Source organism: Fringilla coelebs (genome assembly GCF_963513975.1).
Source record: "Fringilla coelebs genome assembly, chromosome: 22".
Lineage (NCBI taxonomy): Eukaryota > Metazoa > Chordata > Aves > Passeriformes > Fringillidae > Fringilla > Fringilla coelebs.
The window spans coordinates 4,779,310-4,798,250 of record NC_140048.1 but is presented as its reverse complement, the minus strand read 5'-3'; the positions used below and the strand labels follow the sequence as shown (position 1 = coordinate 4,798,250).

The 18,941-nt window shown below is 63.8% G+C and overlaps 1 protein-coding gene across 3 annotated transcripts in view; it reads left to right on the top strand.

The window, feature by feature from the left end:
- The window catches only part of HSPG2 (heparan sulfate proteoglycan 2), a 41,204-nt gene that overhangs the window by 2,534 nt on the left and 19,729 nt on the right, over positions 1–18,941 (top strand). For 2 of the 3 annotated variants that reach the window (XM_084220425.1, XM_084220424.1), the window contains exons 2-40: positions 2,212–2,341; positions 3,171–3,254; positions 3,379–3,444; positions 3,691–3,800; positions 3,889–3,947; positions 4,747–4,907; positions 5,094–5,219; positions 5,733–5,975; positions 7,133–7,252; positions 7,326–7,457; positions 8,433–8,577; positions 9,189–9,337; positions 9,417–9,563; positions 9,639–9,802; positions 9,873–10,049; positions 10,324–10,520; positions 10,597–10,744; positions 10,833–10,960; positions 11,030–11,116; positions 11,207–11,265; positions 11,339–11,406; positions 11,947–12,087; positions 13,228–13,404; positions 13,505–13,684; positions 13,867–13,985; positions 14,061–14,172; positions 14,251–14,364; positions 14,451–14,578; positions 14,656–14,742; positions 14,828–14,877; positions 14,961–15,049; positions 15,124–15,264; positions 15,345–15,536; positions 16,052–16,144; positions 16,229–16,309; positions 16,390–16,620; positions 17,554–17,667; positions 17,757–17,884; positions 17,965–18,051. In XM_084220425.1, coding sequence (XP_084076551.1) covers positions 2,212–2,341; positions 3,171–3,254; positions 3,379–3,444; positions 3,691–3,800; positions 3,889–3,947; positions 4,747–4,907; positions 5,094–5,219; positions 5,733–5,975; positions 7,133–7,252; positions 7,326–7,457; positions 8,433–8,577; positions 9,189–9,337; positions 9,417–9,563; positions 9,639–9,802; positions 9,873–10,049; positions 10,324–10,520; positions 10,597–10,744; positions 10,833–10,960; positions 11,030–11,116; positions 11,207–11,265; positions 11,339–11,406; positions 11,947–12,087; positions 13,228–13,404; positions 13,505–13,684; positions 13,867–13,985; positions 14,061–14,172; positions 14,251–14,364; positions 14,451–14,578; positions 14,656–14,742; positions 14,828–14,877; positions 14,961–15,049; positions 15,124–15,264; positions 15,345–15,536; positions 16,052–16,144; positions 16,229–16,309; positions 16,390–16,620; positions 17,554–17,667; positions 17,757–17,884; positions 17,965–18,051 — 4,964 coding nt within the window. The remainder of the gene's footprint in view (positions 1–2,211; positions 2,342–3,170; positions 3,255–3,378; positions 3,445–3,690; positions 3,801–3,888; positions 3,948–4,746; positions 4,908–5,093; positions 5,220–5,732; positions 5,976–7,132; positions 7,253–7,325; positions 7,458–8,432; positions 8,578–9,188; positions 9,338–9,416; positions 9,564–9,638; positions 9,803–9,872; positions 10,050–10,323; positions 10,521–10,596; positions 10,745–10,832; positions 10,961–11,029; positions 11,117–11,206; positions 11,266–11,338; positions 11,407–11,946; positions 12,088–13,227; positions 13,405–13,504; positions 13,685–13,866; positions 13,986–14,060; positions 14,173–14,250; positions 14,365–14,450; positions 14,579–14,655; positions 14,743–14,827; positions 14,878–14,960; positions 15,050–15,123; positions 15,265–15,344; positions 15,537–16,051; positions 16,145–16,228; positions 16,310–16,389; positions 16,621–17,553; positions 17,668–17,756; positions 17,885–17,964; positions 18,052–18,941) is intronic. The other variant, XM_084220426.1, reaches the window with a different exon arrangement.

The window sequence follows — 18,941 nt, the reverse complement described above, 5'->3', positions numbered from 1 at the left end:
ACCAACCCCCCACAACTCATCTCCACTCTCCAAAACCCATCTCCTTGCCCAAAAACCCATCACCCCCCCATTCTCCCCCCAGAAAATCCCCCCCGCCCCCAAAATCAAAGTCTCCCTTCCAAAACCCATTTACCCCAAACCCGCCGGGCCCGCCCCCCCCAGCCCGAGTCCTCTCGGGATAAATTAGGCAATGCCAGCAGGGAGGAATGCAGGGGGGATGGGGAGGGCAGGCACATATTTGGGGCCCCCCTGCCTGCCCGGCTGTGGCTTTGACCCCGCAGCTGTTTCACCCCCAAATCCCGGGGGCGGCTGAGGGGGGGGGAGAGCAGCTGCCTCAGCCCCCCCCCCCAACCCCCCCTCGGGACCAGCATCCCACCAGCTGTGCTGGCAGCCCCCCCAAATCCTGGGGTGACCCCCATCGCCCCCAGCTGGGGGTGGCTCAGTCCTTGGGGACCCCCGGGTGGGGGGAGGAGGGTTTTGTCATGGGGGAAGCACCTTTCAGCATGACCTTGGGGGAACAATAAGCCGGGGGGGACTGCTATTAATAACCCCCCCCCGGTTATTATTCTTGTGCTGCGTCACCTCCTCTTCCTCACCCGGATGAATTAACGGGGGGGGGCACATCCAGATTTGGGGGCCACTTCAAGATTTGAGGAGCCACATCCAGATTTTAGCGAGGGAACATCCAAACTGGCGGGGGCGGGCGTTCAAACTGGCGGGGGACACCCGAATAAGGGGGTTTGAGGTGTTCCCCCAGTTTGGGGCGCGCTCTGGAAGCGGGAGATGGGCAGGGTGGCGCTTCCACAACCTCCTCTTCCTCGCCCCCCTCCCCCCGACTTTTCCCCAGGGTGCGGGGCAGGATTTGGGCCGGGGAGTGGAAAATGTGAGCGGCGGCGGGGCCGTGGCGTCCGGCCGGGCGCGGTGCCCCGGCGGCAGCGGGGGGGACCCGGGTGTCCGGGGGGGCCCAGGCGTCCGGGGGTGCGGGGCCGCGGCGCGGAGAGGCTTCCGGTAACCGGAGAGGGGGATTGTCCCCGACCCTGCGCGGACACCGCCGGACACCCGACACGCAGCTGCCCTTCCTCCGGCCGGGCTGGGGCTGCGGTGCCGGGGCTGGGCACCCACGGGCTCGGTGCACGAGTGGGGGGCGATTCCAGGGCAGCCAGGGGCTGGGGAGCAGGGGCTGGCACCCACGGGCTCGGTGCACGCGTGGGGGACGCGGTGGCAGAGCCCCCGCACACTCGGTGTGGGGACCGAGCAGCCACACGCGTGGGGACAATGGCAGAGCCCCCACGCGCGGGGGACACGTGTAGGGATGTGGGGTGAGCACCCACACGCTCCGTGCGCATCTGGGGAGCAGCAGAGCCGCCCCAGGCACACACGGCCTCGTGCCTCAGTTTCCCCTTGCACGGGGGCTGGGCTGACACCCACGAGGGGCCTCCCCGGCCAGACCCCTTGGGGTGTCAGGTCCTCCCATCCGTGTGGCAGCGTGCCCCCCCGTGTCCCCCCCGTGTTCCCCCCGTGTCCCGTCCCCCCCAGCGCCCGCCTAATCCCCCGGCGCTTGTTTGCACAGCAAAGTGCTGCTGCGACGGATTCCTGCCGGGGCCGGGGCGGGGGCACCCGGGCTGGGGCACACGCGTGTGCTCGGCCCCGCGGGCACCGGGGCACACCCGGCTGGGGCACCGGGACACGCCCGGGCACCGGGGCGCAGCCGGCGGGGGCACACGCGCGTGCCGGGGCGCGGGTGTGGCGGTGCCTGCGGGTGACGGCCGCGGTGCGGGCGGTCACACGCGCGGGGCTGCAAACACGAGTGTGCGCGGCCGGGTGTCACCGTGCACGCGCGTCCCCGTGTCGGCTCCTGCGTGCGGCAGCGTGCGCGTGTCCCCGTGTCACCGAACACGCCCGTCCCCGTGTCCGCGCACACGTGGAGCAGTGTAAACGCGTGTGCACGCATGTCCCGTGTCGCTGCACACGCGTGTGCACACCGGGCTACCTAGCACACATCCCGTGCCCGTGATCCCGGGCCGGCGGTCCCGGTGCCGGTGCCGGTCGGGGCAGGAATGCCGAGGGTGTGGGATGAGCTCATCCCGCTCCCTTTTCCCGGTGACGCCACCGCACAGCCACGCACGGCCACCCCCATCCCCCCGGGGTGACGTGTCCCGCGGGTGGCCCCGTTCCGTGGTGGCCCCGTCCCACGGTGGCCCCGTCCCCCAGGTCACCGGCGGTGCCCGCGGCTGGGCTGACGCCTTCCCCGAGGACACGGTGGCCGATCACGTCGGGGACACGCAGGGACGGCGCTACTACCGGCACCTGTCAGACGACGAGGACCTGGTGGCCTCTGGAGGTGAGGGGACCGCAGGGGGCACCGGGGTGGGTGGGCCCTGGTGCCACCCTGGGTGCCACTCACACAGTCCCCACTGCGGGTGGCACTGGGACTTGGTGGGAAGGTGGCACCGGGTGGGTCGGTGCCGCCAGAAGTGGGAGTCACTTTGGCTGAATGTCACCGTGGGTGGGTGTGACGTGATGGGTGTCACCAGGTGGGGGGTGTTACCATCAGCTGGTGCCACCGGGGGTGCCACTCACTCACCTGTCCCCATTGCAGATGGGAAATGGACCTGATGGCATCCAGCACTAAGGTGGCACTGGATATGTTGGTGCCACCCTGGATGCTGCTTGCACTGTCCTCATTGTGGTTGATGCCACTTGGACTGGTGGCATCTGGTGATAAGGTGGCACTGGGTGGGTGGATGTCACTGCGAGCAAATGCCACTTGTGCTTCCCCCATCACAGATGCCACCAGGATTTGGTGGCAGATGGTGGCAGGGTGGCACCAAGTGGGTGAGCATCACCCGTGGGTGAATGTCACCATGAGCGGCTGTCACCACGGGTGGATGCCACCCTGGGTGCTCCTCTGTTGTCCCCAGGGCAGATGGCACTAGGACCTGGTGTCACCAGCTTTTGGCTACCATGGGTGTGTGTCACCATGGGGGTGTGGCTGCCCCCCTGGTGCCACACATGGTCCCCATTGTGGATGGCACTGAGATCTGGTGGCATTTGGTGGCAAATGTGGCACTGGGTGCCACCGTGTGTGGGTGGGTGTCACTGTGGGTGGGTGCCCACACCCGTGGGGGTCCCCGCGGGCGGGTGCCACCCTCACGCTGTGCCCACGGCAGATGGCAGCGGGGAGGATGGCAGCGGCGTTCCCTGGCCACCGAGTGTCAAGGCCCCGCCTCCCAGCGGCGGGCTGGCACCTACCGGTAAGGGGACACTGTGGATGGCACCTGGCCCCGGGCTGGTCCCCGCTGGCACCGCTCTCAACCTCTGTCTGCTCTTCATCCTTCTCCTCCTCTTCCTCTTCCTCCTCCTCCTCCCCGGGGGCAGCGCCCGGGCCCCGCCCCGCGCCCGCGGGCATGGTGGTGGCCGAGCCCGAGGACGACCCCCCGATCAGTAAGTGACACTTTTTGGGGCCCCCCTTTGCTGCACCCCCACTTTTCTTCCTCCTGTGCTTTATTGGGTGGGATCCCAATCGCTGGGGGGGGGGGGGTGGGGGGGGGGGGAACACAGCTGGGGAGTAGAAGGAACATCTGGATGGGGGGGTCACAGCTGGGTGAGGGTCACAGGGGGGGTGTGCAGGTGCCACCCCCCCAGTTTTGGCAGCCCATGCCCCAACTTTGGCACCCCCCCCACCCCCAGTTTATTTCCGGGCTCTGGTGAACTTCACCCGCAGCATCGACTACAGCTCCCGGCTGGAGGACCCTGACTCCGAGGAATTCCGGGAGATTTCCGAGGCTGTGGTGGACACGGTGAGAGCTGGGGGGACACTCGGGGGGTGCTGGGCTGGGGGGGCACCCAAGGGACCATCCTGAGCCCTCATTTCCTGCCCCCCAACAGCTGGAGTCAGAGTATTACAAAGTGCCTGGGGACCAGGTGGTCAGCGTGGTCTTCATCAAGTGAGTGAGGGGGCTTGGGGAGCTTTGGGGGGCTTGGGGAGCTTTGGGGGGCTTGGGGAGCTTTGGGGGGCTTGGGGGAGTCCAGAGGGGCTTAGGGGGTTTGGGAGATTGGGAAAACCGGTGGGGCAAGGGGGCCTGGGGGAGCAAGGCATCATCTGGGGAGATTTTGGGGTGCAACAAAGGGAGTTTTGAGGTGCAGCAAGGAGCTTTTGGGAGTGCAGGGATGTTTTGGGGATGATGGAGACGTTTGGAGGTGATGGGGCAGATTGGGAAGGGGATGTTTTGGGATGCAATGAGGGGCTTTTGGGGTGCAATGAGGGGATTTTGGGATGCAATGAGGGGATTTTGGGGTGCGATGAGGGGCTTTTGGGGTGCAATGAGGGGATTTTGGGGTGCAGTGAGGAGATTTTGGGGTGCAATGAGGGGATTTTGGGGTGCGATGAGATGCTTTTGGGGAGCAATGAGATGCTTTTGGGGTGCAATGAGGGGATTTTGGGGTGCAGTGAGGGGATTTTAGGAGGACAGAGAGGTTTTGTGGGTGTTGGGGTGGATTGGCAGTGATGGGAATATTTTGGGGTGCAAAGAGGGGCTTTTGGGTTGCAGTGAGGACATTTCAGGGTGCGGTGAAGAGCTTTCGGGAGTGCAGAGGGTTTTTGGGGTGACTGAGGCAGTTGGAGGCGATGGGGTGGATTGGAGGTGATGAGGAATTCTTGGGGTGCAGTGTGGGCAGTCTGGAGGCTCAGGGCCGGTTTGGGGGTGCAGTGTGGCTCTTTTGGGATGCTGACCCCTTGTCCCCCAGGCAGCTGGACGGGGATGTGTTCGTGGAGCTGGATGTGGGCTCGGAGGGGAACGGGGACGAGGCGCAGCTCGGGGGGGTCCTGCGGGACCTGCTGGCCGGCGGCTCCATCGCCTCCTACCTCACCTCCCCCCAGGGCTTCCAGTTCCGTCGCCTGGGAGCCGGTGAGCCCGGGGGGGGGGACTCTGGGGGGAGCCTGAGGGGGTTTTGGGGTGCTCTGGAGCAGCTTGGGGCTGGAGGGCTCAGAGCACCACATCCCAGCCCTGTGTTACTCTGCTGGCTGAATTCGGGGTGGGGCAGGGGGATGTTTTGGGGGTCCCCCTGACCGTGTGCCCCCTCCCTGGCCGCAGTGACCCCCCAGCCACGCGCTTGCACGGCGGGGGAGTTCTCCTGTGGGAGCGGGGAGTGCGTGGCCCTGGAGTATCGCTGCGACCGCCGGCCCGACTGCCACGACGCCTCCGACGAGGAGGGATGTGGTGAGGCAATGGGGCACCCCGGAACCTCCTCTGTCCCCACCAACCCCCCTGCCCCCATTCCTCACCCAATGGCCCTGACAGTCCCCCTCTGCACCCCCTCTCCTGCCTATAACACTCCGATAGTCTCCTCCTGCACCCCCACTCCCCCCTTTAACTTTGCTGCCCCATATTTTACCCCTACACCCCCATAAACATTCCCTTTTTCTCATTTACCCCCGTACACTCTACTGTTTCCTCATTTCCCCCCAATCCCCCTGCACCCCATGAACCCTTCCCACACCCCTTTTTCCCTGTATACCTCTCTATACTACTCTGCACCCCCATTCCTCACTTTAATCCCCTGCACCCCAATTTTATCCCTGTGCCCCCATAAACATTCCTCACACTCCTTTTTTCCCCATATAACCCCTCTGCACCCCATTTTGCTCCCTTGCAGCCTCCCCTCCAACCCCACCCAGCCCCTCCCTCTTCACCCCTAAATCCCCCCCTTAGCCCCCTTTTCTCTGCCCCCAGAGCCCTCCCCACGGCCGCCCCCCAGCACCGCCCGCCCGGCCACCACACGCCCGCTGAGCACCGTCCCCGTGGGCACCACCCCAGCGTCCCCCCTGCGCCCCTTCACCCCAAGGCCCCCCAAACCAGCGCCTGGGGGGTGCCAGGGGGGCGAGGCCGCCTGCAGGGACGGGCGCTGCGTGCCCCAGGACTACCTGTGCGACGGAGAGCGCGACTGTGCCGACGGCTCCGACGAGGACGCCTGCGGTGGGTCTGGGGGATGGAGGGGCTTTGGGGGGCTCTACCTGCGCTTCAACAGGACGCTGTCTCCCATGACAAACTCCTGGAGCAGCTGGCAGTCCGTGGCTTGGGCAGGTTCACTCTGTGCTGGGCTGGGAAGGGCTGATGGCCAGGCCCAGGAGCGCTGGGAGATGGGGCAGTCGGTGTCGGGTCACCAGATGTGTCCCCCAGGGATCTGTGTTGGGCCCAGTCCTGGTCGATGTCTTTATTGATGATCTGGGTGAGGATATTGAGAGCCACACCAAGCTGGGTGCAGGTGGGGATCTGCTGGAGGATTGAGGGCTCTGCAGAGGGACTTGGACAGGCTGGATCCAAGGGATGAATCCATTGATGTGAGGTTTAACAAGTCCAAGTGCTGGGTCCTGCACTTTGGCCACAACAACCCCTGCAGAGCTGGGGACAGAGTGGCTGGACAGTGGCCAGGAAAAGGGACCTGGGGGCACTGGTGGCCGGCAGGCTGGACATGAGGCAGCAGTGTGCCCAGGTGGCCAAGAAGGCCAATGCCTCCTGGCCTGCATCAGGAATGGTGTGGCCAGCAGGAGCAGGGCAGTGATTCTTCCCAAGCGCTCGGCACTGCTTGGGCAGCACCTCGAGCACTGTTTCCAGTTCTGGCCCCCCAATTTAGGAAGGACATGGAGGGGCTGGAGCGTGTCCAGAGAAGGGCAACAAGGCTGGGGAGGGGTCTGGAACACGAGTCCTGTGAGGGACAGCTGAGGGAGCTGGGGGGCTCCTAACCCTCCTAACCCTGAAGAAAAGGAGGCTCAGGGGGGATCTTATCGCTCTACAACTCCCTGAAAGGAAGGTGCAGCCCAGTGGGGGTTGAGCTCTACTCCCAGAGAACTAGGAACAGGATGAGAGGACGCAGCCCTGAGGTGTGCAGGAGAGGTTTAGGCTGGACATTAGGAAGAAGCTCTACACAGAAAGAGTGACTGGGCACTGGAAGGGGCTGCCCAGGGGGGTAGTGGAGTCACCATCCCTGGAAGTGTTTAAGGAAAGCCTGGATGTGGCACTCGGTGCCGTGGTCTGGGTGACAATGTGGTGTTGGGTCATCAGTGATCTCAAAGGTCTTTTCCACCCTAACTGATCCTGGGATTCTGGGTGCTGACCTGCCCCGTGCCCCCCAGGCACCCCGTCCCCCTGCGAGCCCAACGAGTTCAAGTGTGACAACGGGCACTGCGCCCTCAAGCTCTGGCGCTGCGACGGCGAGAACGACTGCGGCGACGGCTCCGACGAGAGAGACTGCCGTGAGTACAGGGGCTCGGGGACGCCTGTGGGGACACGGGGACACAGCTGACACCGTGCTGTGACCCTCTGCAGCCACCAAGGCGCCCGGTGCAGCGTGTGGGCCGGCAGAATTCCGGTGCGTGTCCAGCGGGACCTGCATCCGAGCCAGCTACCAGTGCGACAGGGAGCCCGACTGTCCCGACCGCAGCGACGAGGTTGGATGTGGTGAGTGACACTGGGGGGGACAGCTCGGCCTGCAGGGGACATGGGGACCAAGGCTGTGCTGGGGATGCTCTGCCAGGGATGCTGGGGACATGTGGTGCTGTGGCACCAGGATGGGGACAGTGTGCCCATGCTGTCCTCGGGATACGGGGCTGTGTCTGAGCTGTGCCACCAGGCTGGGGACACTGGATGGGGGCCTTGTGCCAGTGCAGAGGGCTGGGGACATTGTGTCATGGTGCCAGGCTGGTGGCACTGTGCTTGGGGACATTGCCATGCGGACAATGGACTGGGGACTCTGTGCCCAAGTCAGTGCCACAGGACCATACTGGGGACACTGTGGCACCGTGGCATGGTGGCACTGTCCCCAAGCTGGACTGGAGAGAGTGCCAAAGAATCAGTCCCCAGGTGGGTCTGGGGTGGCGGTGACAGTGTCCCCATCTTCCAGTGGTGCCACACAGAGCAGATGGTATCAGTGGTGGTGACAATGGGTGGCAGTGTCCCAGTTCCCTGGAGTGCCAGTGGGGCAGGTGGTGCCGATGGTGGTGGCGGTCCAGAATGACAGGGGTGACAGTGACAGTGTCCTTGACACCTGGGGCAGGTGGTGACTGTGCCAGTGGTAGTGGTGGTGACAATGACTGGGTGGCAGTGTCCCTGTCCCCTGGGAGTGCTGTGCAGTGTGGATGGTGCTGGTGGCAGTGTCCCTGTCTGTCCCCCAGGGATGCTGTGCGGTGTGCTTGGTGCTGGTGGCGGTGACAATGACTGGGTGCTGGTGGCAGTGTCCCTGTCCCCCGGGTGTGCTGTGCAGTGTGGGTGGTGCTGGTGGCAGTGACAATGACTGGGTGCTGGTGGCAGTGTCCCTGTCCCCTCGGGGTGCTGTGCGGTGTGGGTGGTGCTGGTGGCAGTGTCCCTGTCCCCCGGGTGTGCTGTGCAGTGTGGGTGGTGCTGGTGGCGGTGACAATGACTGGGTGGCGGTGGCAGTGCCCCCACAGGTGGTGACGCTGCCACGGGAGTCGGTGAGGGCGGTGCCAGGCCAGACCGTCACCTTTACCTGTGTCGCCACCGGTGTCCCCACGCCCATCGTCACCTGGCGCCTGAACTGGGGACACACCCCCAGCAGCCACAGGTGGGCGGGGCCGAGGGCGGGGCCTAAGGGGTGCTATTGCGGATTGGGAAAAAGGGCGTGGCTTACTATGGGAGGAATTTGTGATTGGGTGTGGTCTGTGATGGGAGGAGCTTCTATTTGGGGTGGGGTCTGTGTGGGCGGGGTTTGTTTGGGGGCTGAGGAGCTGGGGCAAGTTTTGGGGCGGGGCTTCTGTGCAAGGTGTGGTATGAGTGGGCAGGGGTTTGGTAAATGGGCGTGGCTGGCAGACACGTGTGATGATGGTGGGCGGGGCTTGTGCGGTGGGAGGAGCTTACGATTGGGGCACGGCTGGGGTGTGAGCCGGTCGTGGTCGTGCAGAGGGAATGGGCTCCTGGGTTGGGGCTGGGCACCGGGTGTGCAGGGCACTGGGTGCACTGGGTGTGCAGGGTACTGGATGTGTGGGGCACTGGGTGTAATGGGTGTGTGAGGCACTGGGTGTGGGGAGCACTGGGTGTACAGGCTGTTGGGTGTACTGGGTGTGTAGAGCCCCAGGTGTGCCAGGTGCTGCGTGTACTGGGCACTGGGTGTGTGTGGCTCCTGGGTGTGCCGGGCTCCACTTGTGCTGGGCTCTGGGTAGCAAACGTGCCCCACAGGGTGTCCATCGTGAGCGAGGCCGGGCAGGGCACCCTGACAATCCGGGACGTGAAGGAGGCTGATCAAGGCGCCTACACCTGCGAGGCCATCAACACCCTGGGCATGGTGTTCGGCATCCCTGACAGCATCCTCACCGTCACCCGCCCTGGTGAGCGGCCCCTCCCCGCTCCGTGCCACCAATCCCACCGTGGCACTGTCACCGTTACCCGCTGTCTCATCTCCCACAGGGCCATGTCCCGAGGGCCACTTCCAGGTGACAGGGACATCCCGCTGCCTGCCCTGCTTCTGCTTTGGTGTCACCACCTCCTGTCGCGCCACCACCCGGCACCGCCACCGCCTCCACCTGCGCTTCAACCGCCCTGACGACTTCAAGGGTGAGCTCTGGGGACAGGGGACAGGGGCTGGACAGGGGCCAGGGACACAGCAGGGGCTGAGCGCTTTCCTTGCAGGTGTCAACGTGACGGTGCCAGCAGCGCCATCCGCACCAGTGCTCTCAGCCACCCAACTCCACGTGGATGTGGGCGCTGAGGAATTCCAGCTCCTGGACCTGTCCCGCCGCTTCCTGGCACTGGACGCCTTCTGGGCACTGCCAGAGCCCTTCCCTGGGGACAAGGTGATGCCGGGGCAGGGTCAGGGCTGGGCACACCAGTGGCATGGCCACTGACAGCCCGCTGTGCTGCCAGGTGGACGCCTACGGGGGAGCGCTGAGCTACGGGGTGCGGTACCGGCTGGGCCGGGGGCCCCCCGAGCCCACCGCCCACCCCGACGTGCTGCTGCGGGGCCACGGGCGGCAGCTGCGGGCGCGGGCTGGTGACACTCAGCCAGACGTGCTCAACCGGCGGCACGTGCCCCTCACCGAGGTGGGTGTGAGAAGGGGGGGTGGTGGGGAGGTGGTGATGGGTGGGTGATGCTGGAGATGGGTGGGTAATGATGGTGGTGACACTGGTTATACTGGTGGGTGGGTGAATCCAGGGATGGGAAGGAGATACTGGTGAAGGGTGGGTGATGCTGGTGGCGAGTGGGTGATGCTGGTAGCAGCGATGTTGATGATGGGCACCGATGCTGGTGGTGGCAGGTGGGTGATGCCAGCATTACCATCACCCTGCTGTGACACTGCTGTCACCGTCCTGGCAGGACCACTGGGAGGACGAGCAGGGTGCCCCTGTGAGCCGGGAGCTGCTGCTGCTGGTGCTGCAGAGGCTGGAGGGCATCTTCATCCGGGCAGTGTATGACGGGCGCATGGCCAGCGTGGGGCTCAGTGACGTGGCCATGGACATCACCAGCACTGCGGACACCGGCCTGGGGCCGGCTGGGGATGTTGAGGAGTGCAGGTGAGCACTGGCAGCAAGGTCAAGGGCTCAGTGCCATTGTGGCTGTAATGCCACTGTCACACTGCTCTGTCCCCAGGTGCCCCGTGGGCTACACAGGGTTGTCGTGTCAGCGCTGTGCCCCCCGTTTTGAGCGGGTGACAAGGGGACCCTACCTGGGGACCTGCTCTGGCTGTGGCTGCCACGGCCACTCCAGCACCTGTGACCCCGTTTTTGGGCACTGCTTGGTAAGGAGTGAGAGGTTCACAAGGGGACAAGGGGACAGGGACACAACACAGGATCACCACTCCCCTGTGACATGTGTCCCCCTCCCAGAACTGCCAGCACAACACGGAGGGTCCCCAGTGTGAGAAGTGCAAACCTGGCTTCTTCGGTGATGCCACCAAGGGCACAGCCACCGCTTGTCACCCTTGTCCCTGTCCCTACACGGAGCCATCTCGCAGGTGGGTGCTGACCCCAGGGACCAGACCCTGATGTCACCGCCCTGGCATCACCATCATTGTCACCCACAGGTTCTCGGAGTCCTGCTTTTTGGACACAGATGGCCAAGCCACCTGCGATGCCTGTGCCCCTGGATATGCTGGCCGCCGCTGTGAGAGGTGGGTGGGGGGTGCCTCCCCATAACCCCCCCACCTGACACCCCCACCCATCACCCACCTATCACCCACCCTTCCCCCACCCATCCATAGGTGCGCCCCAGGCTACGAGGGAGACCCCATCCAGCCGGGTGGCAAGTGCACCCCGATTGGTGAGTGGAGGGTGATGGCTGGGGGGTCCCTGCACCCTTGAGTGCCCCCCACCCTCACCCTCGCTGCCTGCAGGCCAGGAGCTTGTCAAGTGTGATGCCCGCGGGGGCCAGGACGAGGCGGGTGGCACTTGTCGCTGCAAGGTGAGGGCAGGGGGCTCTGGGGACAGTGGGGCAGTATTGGTGGGGACAATGGGGGGGCAACGGGGGGCTGAGTGTTGCCATCTCCCACTGCACCAGCCTGGTCCCAGGTACCCAGCATTCGTCCTACCTCTGCCCCACAGTACCCAGTCCAGATGTCCTGAGGCAACCACTCCCACCCTCCCATAGTACCGAGTCCCACTCCTGTGGCACCCTGTCCAATCCCTGGGGTGCGCAGTCCAATCTACCCAGCACCAATCCCATCCCCTGCCCCATGGCACCCAGCCCAACCCCCCATCAGGACCCTCTCCAATCCCCCTTAACACCCAATCCAATCCCCCCAGCACCATGACACCCCCTCCGTGGCACCCAGTCCATCCCCCATGTGACCCACTCCAGCCCCCTCTAGCACCCAGTCTGACCCCCCATGGCACCCAGTCTGGTCCCTGGGGTACCCAGTCCCACCAGCCCCGCATCCATCCCACCCCCTGCAGCCAGTCCCACCCATTTCCCTGCTCAGCCCTGCCCTCCCTGTGCCCCCAGCCCAACGTCCGTGGCCGGCTCTGTGACTCCTGCGCCGCTGGCACCTTCCACCTGAGCGCTGCCAACCCCGCGGGCTGCCTGCCCTGCTTCTGCATGGGGCTGTCCCGCTCCTGCGCCAGCTCCGCCTGGCACCGCCACCAGGTACCCACGGCACGGGCACGGGACGGGCTGGGCCATCCTGGGCCAAGGCATGCAAGGTCTTGTCATTGTCTTGACATGCCATTCCATGGCATGCCATGTCTTGTCATTCCTTTGATGTGCCATGCCATGTCTTGTCATTGTCTTGATGTCCCATTCCATGCCATGCCATGCCTTGTCATTGTCTTGTTGTGCCATGTCATGCCATGGCATGCTTTGTCATTGTCTTGATGTGCCATGCCATGGCATGCCATGTCTTGTCACTCTCTTGTTGTGCCATGCCATGCCATGGCATATCTTGTCATTCTTTTGATGTGCCATGCCATGCCATGCCTTGTATTGTCCTGTTGTCCCATTCCATGGTATGGCATGTCTTGTCATTGTCTTGATGGGCCATGGCATGCCTTATCATTGTCTTGATGTGCCATGCCATGCCATGCCATGCCATGCCATGCCATGCCATGCCATGCCATGCCATGCCATGCCATGCCATGCCATGCCATGTCTTGTCATTGTCTTGATGTCCCATGCCATGCCATGCCATGCCATGCCATGCCATGCCATGCCATGCCATGCCATGCCATGCCATGCCATGCCATGCCATGCCATGCCATGCCATGCCATGCCATGCCATGTCTTGTCATTGTCTTGATGTCTCATGCCATGCCATGCCATGCCATGCCGTGGCGTTGTCTTGTCATTTTCTTGATGTTCCATGCCACGCCATTCCATGTCATACCGTGCCGTGCTGAACCATACTGTCCCATGCCATGTTGTGCCATGTCTTGCTGTGCTGTGCAGTGATGTGCCATTATACATTGTATCGTGCCATATGGTGCCATGCCATGCCATGTACTGTCACGATACACGGCACCGTGCCATGGCACGCTCTGTGGTGTTACACTGTGCCATGCCACGTGGTGCCATGTAGCACCACGTCGTGCCATGCCATACCATAATATCATGTCACCCATGCCACGGCATGCCACGTAGTGCCATGTCATACAACATACATGTTGTGCCTTGCCGTGCCATATAAAGCCATGCTGTGCCAAGTGATGCCATGTAGTGTCATGTAGCGTCCTGCCGTGCCATGTAGGGCCATGCCATGCCAGGCCATGCCCACCACAATCCCTCTCCCAGGTACTGCTCAGCTCTGAGGACTCGGCGCCGCTGCCCCTGGCCAACCTGTCGGGGGCACGGCTGGTGGGGGCTGTGCCACACTTCGTGTCCCCACGGGAGCTGCGCTTCGACGCCTTCCGAGAGCTGCCACGGGGCGTGCACTACTGGGTGCTGCCTGCACCCTTCACCGGGGACAAGGTGACACAGCCGCTCCGGGGGACACCTCTGTGCCCGTCCGTGTCCCCACCGCCCAGTTCGGGGAGCGGGTGGCCCCGAGCCATGCTGAGTGTCCCCACAGGTGACAGCGTATGGCGGGGAGCTGCAGTACACAGTGACACACAGGGCCCCGGCTGGCGCTCCCCTGCCCCCCCGGCACCCTGACGTCCTGCTCCAGGGCAATGGGATCCTCCTGGAGCACTTCTCCAGTGACACCCCCCCGGCCGGTGTCCCCACCACTGTCACCGTGCCCATCCGTGAGGTGAGAGGGGTCCCTGTGTGACACCCAATGAGAGGGGTCATGGAGGGGGGTCAGACTGGGTGCTGGGCATGGGTTGGTCTGGGGGCCCCAGGGGTCAGGCTGGCTGCCATGGGGAGGTCACCCTGGATGCCCCAGGGTGCAGTGGGGGATGGTAACCCCCATGTCACCCTGGTGTGGCACAGGGCGCCTGGCGCCGCGCAGATGGGCACGATGCCACCCGTGAGCACCTCCTGATGGCTCTGGCCGACGTGGACCTGTTCATGATCCGGGCGTCCTACTCAGAGCAGCCAGAGGAGAGCAGGTGAGCTCCTGGTGGAGTCAGGAGGGGACACAACGGGGTGGCAGGGCAGTGCTGACTTCCCCTCTGGCCCCACAGACTGGCCGATGTCACCTTGGACGTGGCAGTGCCACATGCCACCGGCCGCCCGCCCGCGCTGGAGGTGGAGGATTGTGCCTGCCCCCCTGGGTACCGCGGGGCCTCGTGCCAGGTGAGACCCTCGGGTCCCCTCACTGCCACTGTGGGGATGCTGAGCCGTGTCCCACCCCACTGCCGCTGTCCCCTCTAGGACTGTGACACCGGCTACACCCGCAGCAGCGCCGGGCTCTACCTGGGCACCTGCGAGCCGTGCCAGTGCCATGGCCATGCCAGCGAGTGCCACCCTGACACCGGCGTCTGCCAGGTCAGCTGGGGACAGCCAGGGGACTCCCAGGAGGCCCCCAGCCCCCAGGGCAGGGACACCAATGCCATCACCGCCATTCTTTACAGGGCTGCCGGGATCACACGGAGGGTCCCCAGTGTGACAAGTGCCAACCTGGCTACTATGGCGATGCCACCCGGGGCACCCCAGGCGACTGCCAGCCCTGTCCTTGCCACGGACCCCATGGGGACAGCCAGTAGGTGCCATTCCCCAGTCTGTCCCATCCCTGTGGACACTGACTGGGTGTCACCTGTCCCTTTGTCCCCTCCACAGGGTGACAAAGATCTGCTTTGAGGACACGGACGGGCAGCCCACATGCAGTGCCTGTGCCCCAGGGCACAGCGGGCGCCTCTGTGAGAGGTGACAGGGACGCTGGGGTGGGGCAGGGGGTGTTTTTGGGGTGACTGCTCCTCTCACTGCCTCGTTTGGGTTTGTCCCACTGTAGGTGCTTGCCTGGGTACATGGGGGACCCGCTGCGGGGAGAGCCATGCCGAGGTGAGTGCCACAGGGCAGGACAAAGTGGTGTCCCCTGTGGTGGCACTAAGGGGGGTTGTGGCTGACTGTGTGTCACCCCTCAGTGCCAGGTGTCCCCGGTGCGCAATGCCAGTGTGACCCACGAGGCAGCACCGGCGAGGGCTGCGATGCCAACGGGCAGTGTCACTGCAAGGTGAGTCTTGTGTGTGTGTCCCCAACCCCAGGAAGGGTGACAGGGCAATGTCACCATGCTGTCTTTCCCCCCAGGCCAACGTGGAAGGTCCCCACTGTGCCACGTGCCGTCCCCACCACTTCCACCTGAGCGGGGATGAGCCAGCTGGGTGCCTGCCCTGCTTCTGCATGGGCATCGTTCAGCACTGCACCAGCACCACCTACGCCCGTGGCACCGTGAGTGCACCCTCTTGTCCCCCCATGTCCCCAGGGTGTCCCCATCTGTCCCAGACCCCTCTCACCCCTCGATCCCACAGATCCGGACGTCCTTTGCCCTGGGGGATGCCCAGGGGTTCGCCCTGGTGAACCGCCAGCGCAGCACCCGCGTGGACAGCGGCTTTGTGGTGCAGCTGGGGCACCCCCAGCCCCACCTGACCTACGAGCGCTTTGGGGAGCTGCCTCCTGACTCCTACTACTGGCAGCTGCCACCTCCCTACCAGGGGGACAAGGTAACAGGGTGACCCCTGGGAGGACAGGGGTGCCCGTGGGAGCCATGGGAATGCACCCCCTCCCCATGGGCACCCTGGGCACTGTCGGAGAGAGGCTGGGCACAACCTCCTTGTCTCTGCCCTTCTCCTTTTTCTTCTTCATTTTTCCCTTCCCTTTTTCCTATTTTCACCTTGTCTTTTTCCCCTTTGCCCCTTCTCCTTTCCCTTTTCTCATAATTTTTGCCTTTTTCATCCCTACCCTATGCCATCCCTTGTCCCCATCATCATCCCCATTATTTTCTTTCTCCTCTTTCCCCATCCCATCCACTCCCCTCCCCATCCTCTTCCCTTCCTCATCCCTATCCTTTTTTTTACGCCTTTCCCTTTTCCCCTTCTGCTTTCCCCTCTCCCTTTTCCCTCTCCTCTTCCTCATCCCTATTTCATCTCATCCCCATCCCCATCCCACCCATCCTCTCTATCCCATCCCATTACCCCATGCCATTATCCCATTATCCCGTTACCCCATTCCGGTGCAGGTGGGCTCCTACGGCGGTCGGCTGCGCTACACCCTGACCTACACCCCGGGGGGACAGGGAGCCCCCCTGCCTGACGCTGACGTCCAGATCACAGTAAGGGAGTGCTGGCTGGGGTGGCACAGGGACACAGCGGGTGACACCAGGACCCCCTGACCCCCTTGTCCCCCTTGTCCACAGGGCAATGACATCACGCTGGTGACCTACCAGCCTGACCTGCCCCCGCGGACCCCCCAGGCCTTCGAGATCATTTTTAGGGAGGTAGGAGGTGGTGGGCAGCCTTTGTCCCTGATGTCCCCCTTTCCCACAGTGTGTCCCCCGCTAACCCCCCGTTCCTGCAGCAATACTGGCAGCGGCCAGACGGGCAGCCGGCGACACGGGAGCACCTGCTGATGGCACTGGCCGACCTGGATGAGATCCTCATCCGAGCCACCTACTCCACGATCACAGCCGTGGCTGCCATCGCCAACGTGGCCATGGACATGGCCGTGCCCCCCCAGCCCGGCCTGCCCCCGGCCCCCGAGGTGGAGGAATGTCGCTGTCCCCCTGGATACCATGGGCTGTCCTGCCAGGTGAGCCCAGCTCCTCCCAGTGTCACCCCAACACCCCCATCACTTCCCTACCCTCCTCTCCAGTATCTCCTCATCATCCTCCTCATCACCCCCCAGCGTCCCACCACCAGGCCAGGCTGACCCTCCATCACCACCATCACTCCTTTCACCGTTGCCCCCATCATCAAGCCCAGCATCCCCCAGTCATGGCCAGTATCACCCTCCATCCCCCCATCACGCCCCCCAGCATTCCATCATCCCTCCAGTATCCCCCAGCATCACCCCCATCATCATCCCCCCATCACCCCCCATCATCATCCCTCCACCCTCTCATCCCATATCAAACCCATCATCACCCCGCCAGCCGCACCCCTGTGACCCCTCCATTCTCCCTGCAGTATCACCCCCTCATCACCTTCCATCACCTCCAGCACACCCTCCATCACCCCTCCGTCATTGTACCATCATCATCAGCAGCAGTCCCATCATTGCCCATCAGCCCCCAGCATCCCTCCAGTACCCCCAGCACCCCCCTATCACTCCCCCATCATCCCCCATATCATGCCCCATCATCACCCCCATGACCCCACATGAACCTCCCCATCATCCCCAGCATCACGCCTACGTACTCCCACCCAGCATCATCCCCAGCATCCTCCATCAAGCCCCCCCAGCCCACCCATCATCATCCATCTGTCCCCAGACCCCCCATCACCTAAGAATCACCCCCATCACCCCTCAATTCTCTCTTCAGTAGGGCGGATTTATCCCATCATTCTCCATCATCCCATCAGCATCCCCCCCATCATCGCCATCACTCCCCTATCCCCCCCCATCACTCTTGGTCACCCCCCGCACCCCCCATCATCACCCATCTGTCCCCCAAGCCCCCTCCTCACCCCTGGCCAGCCCCTTGTCCAGGCTGGGGGGTGCCAGCGCTGTCCCTTCCTGCAGGACTGTGCCCCCGGGTACACGCGCACGGGCGGGGGGCTCTACCTGGGCCACTGCGAGCTGTGCGAGTGCAACGGCCACTCCGAGAGCTGCCACCCCGAGAGCGGCGCCTGCTCCGTAAGGCCCCACTTTCCCAACCTTCTGGGGGGAGCTGTGCTGTTGGCCCAGCCCTGACACCCCCGATCTGTGTCCCCACTGTCCCCCAGGGATGCTTGCACAACACGGCAGGGGACTTCTGTGACCAGTGCGCCCCCGGCTTCTACGGGGACGCCACCGCCGGGACCCCCGAGGACTGCCAGCCCTGTGCCTGTCCCCTCCCGTACCCTGAGAACCAGTGGGTGCCTGCACTAGGCTGGGGGTGCTGGGCTGGGTGCCAGGGAAGGGACCTGCCCTCACCTTGCTTCGTCCCTGCAGGTTTTCCAGGACCTGTGAGAGCCTGGGAGGCAGCGGGTACCGCTGCACCGCCTGCGACCCGGGCTACACCGGGCAGTACTGCGAGCGGTGAGGCTGCTGGCACCCCAAAACCTGCCCCAAAACCCACCCCATTGGCTCACCCCCAAACCCCATCCCAATATACCCCTTGCCACAACCAACCCCAATACACCCCTCCAAAAAGCCACCCCATGGGCTCACCCCCATATACCCATGCTGCTATACCTGCCCTGATGGGTTCACCCCCATATACCCACCCCAAAACCTCACCCTGATTGAGTCACCCTTATATACCTATCCCCAAAGCCCACCTCCATTGCCCCACCTTCCCATACCCTGATGGGCTCACTCCCATTTATCCACCCACACGTTCCCACCCCAATGTACTCCTACTGTACCCACCCAATGTGCTCACCCCTATGAGCTCACCCCACTACATGCATCCTAAAGAGCATCTGTGTACTCACCTCGACATATGCACCCCAATATGCTCACCCCAATTTATGCACCCCAGTATACTCACCCTGATAGCCTTCCCTTTACAGACCCACCCCAAAGTGCTCCCCAGTATACCCACCCTAATACACCCACCCCGATACAGCCATCCCAGTGTTCTCCTGCTTCACCCTCCCGATGTACTCACCCTTATGAGCTCACCCCAGATTTTGCTCAGGGCTCAGCCTGACATAAGCACCCCAATACACAGCACACCTACCCCGATGCCCTCACCCCAGTGGAGATACCCCAAAGTGCCCACCCTTATACCCGCCTTGACACAGTCACCACCCTGCTATTCTCATCCTGATGTACTCACCATGATGTGCCACCCCAATATACCCACCCTGGGTACCCCAAAATGCCCATCCCCATACACACCCCAAAGCACCCACCCCAATACACTTCCTCCCATTTGCACCCCACCTGGCTCCCTCAAACCCCGTGCCCCCATTGTTCCCCGC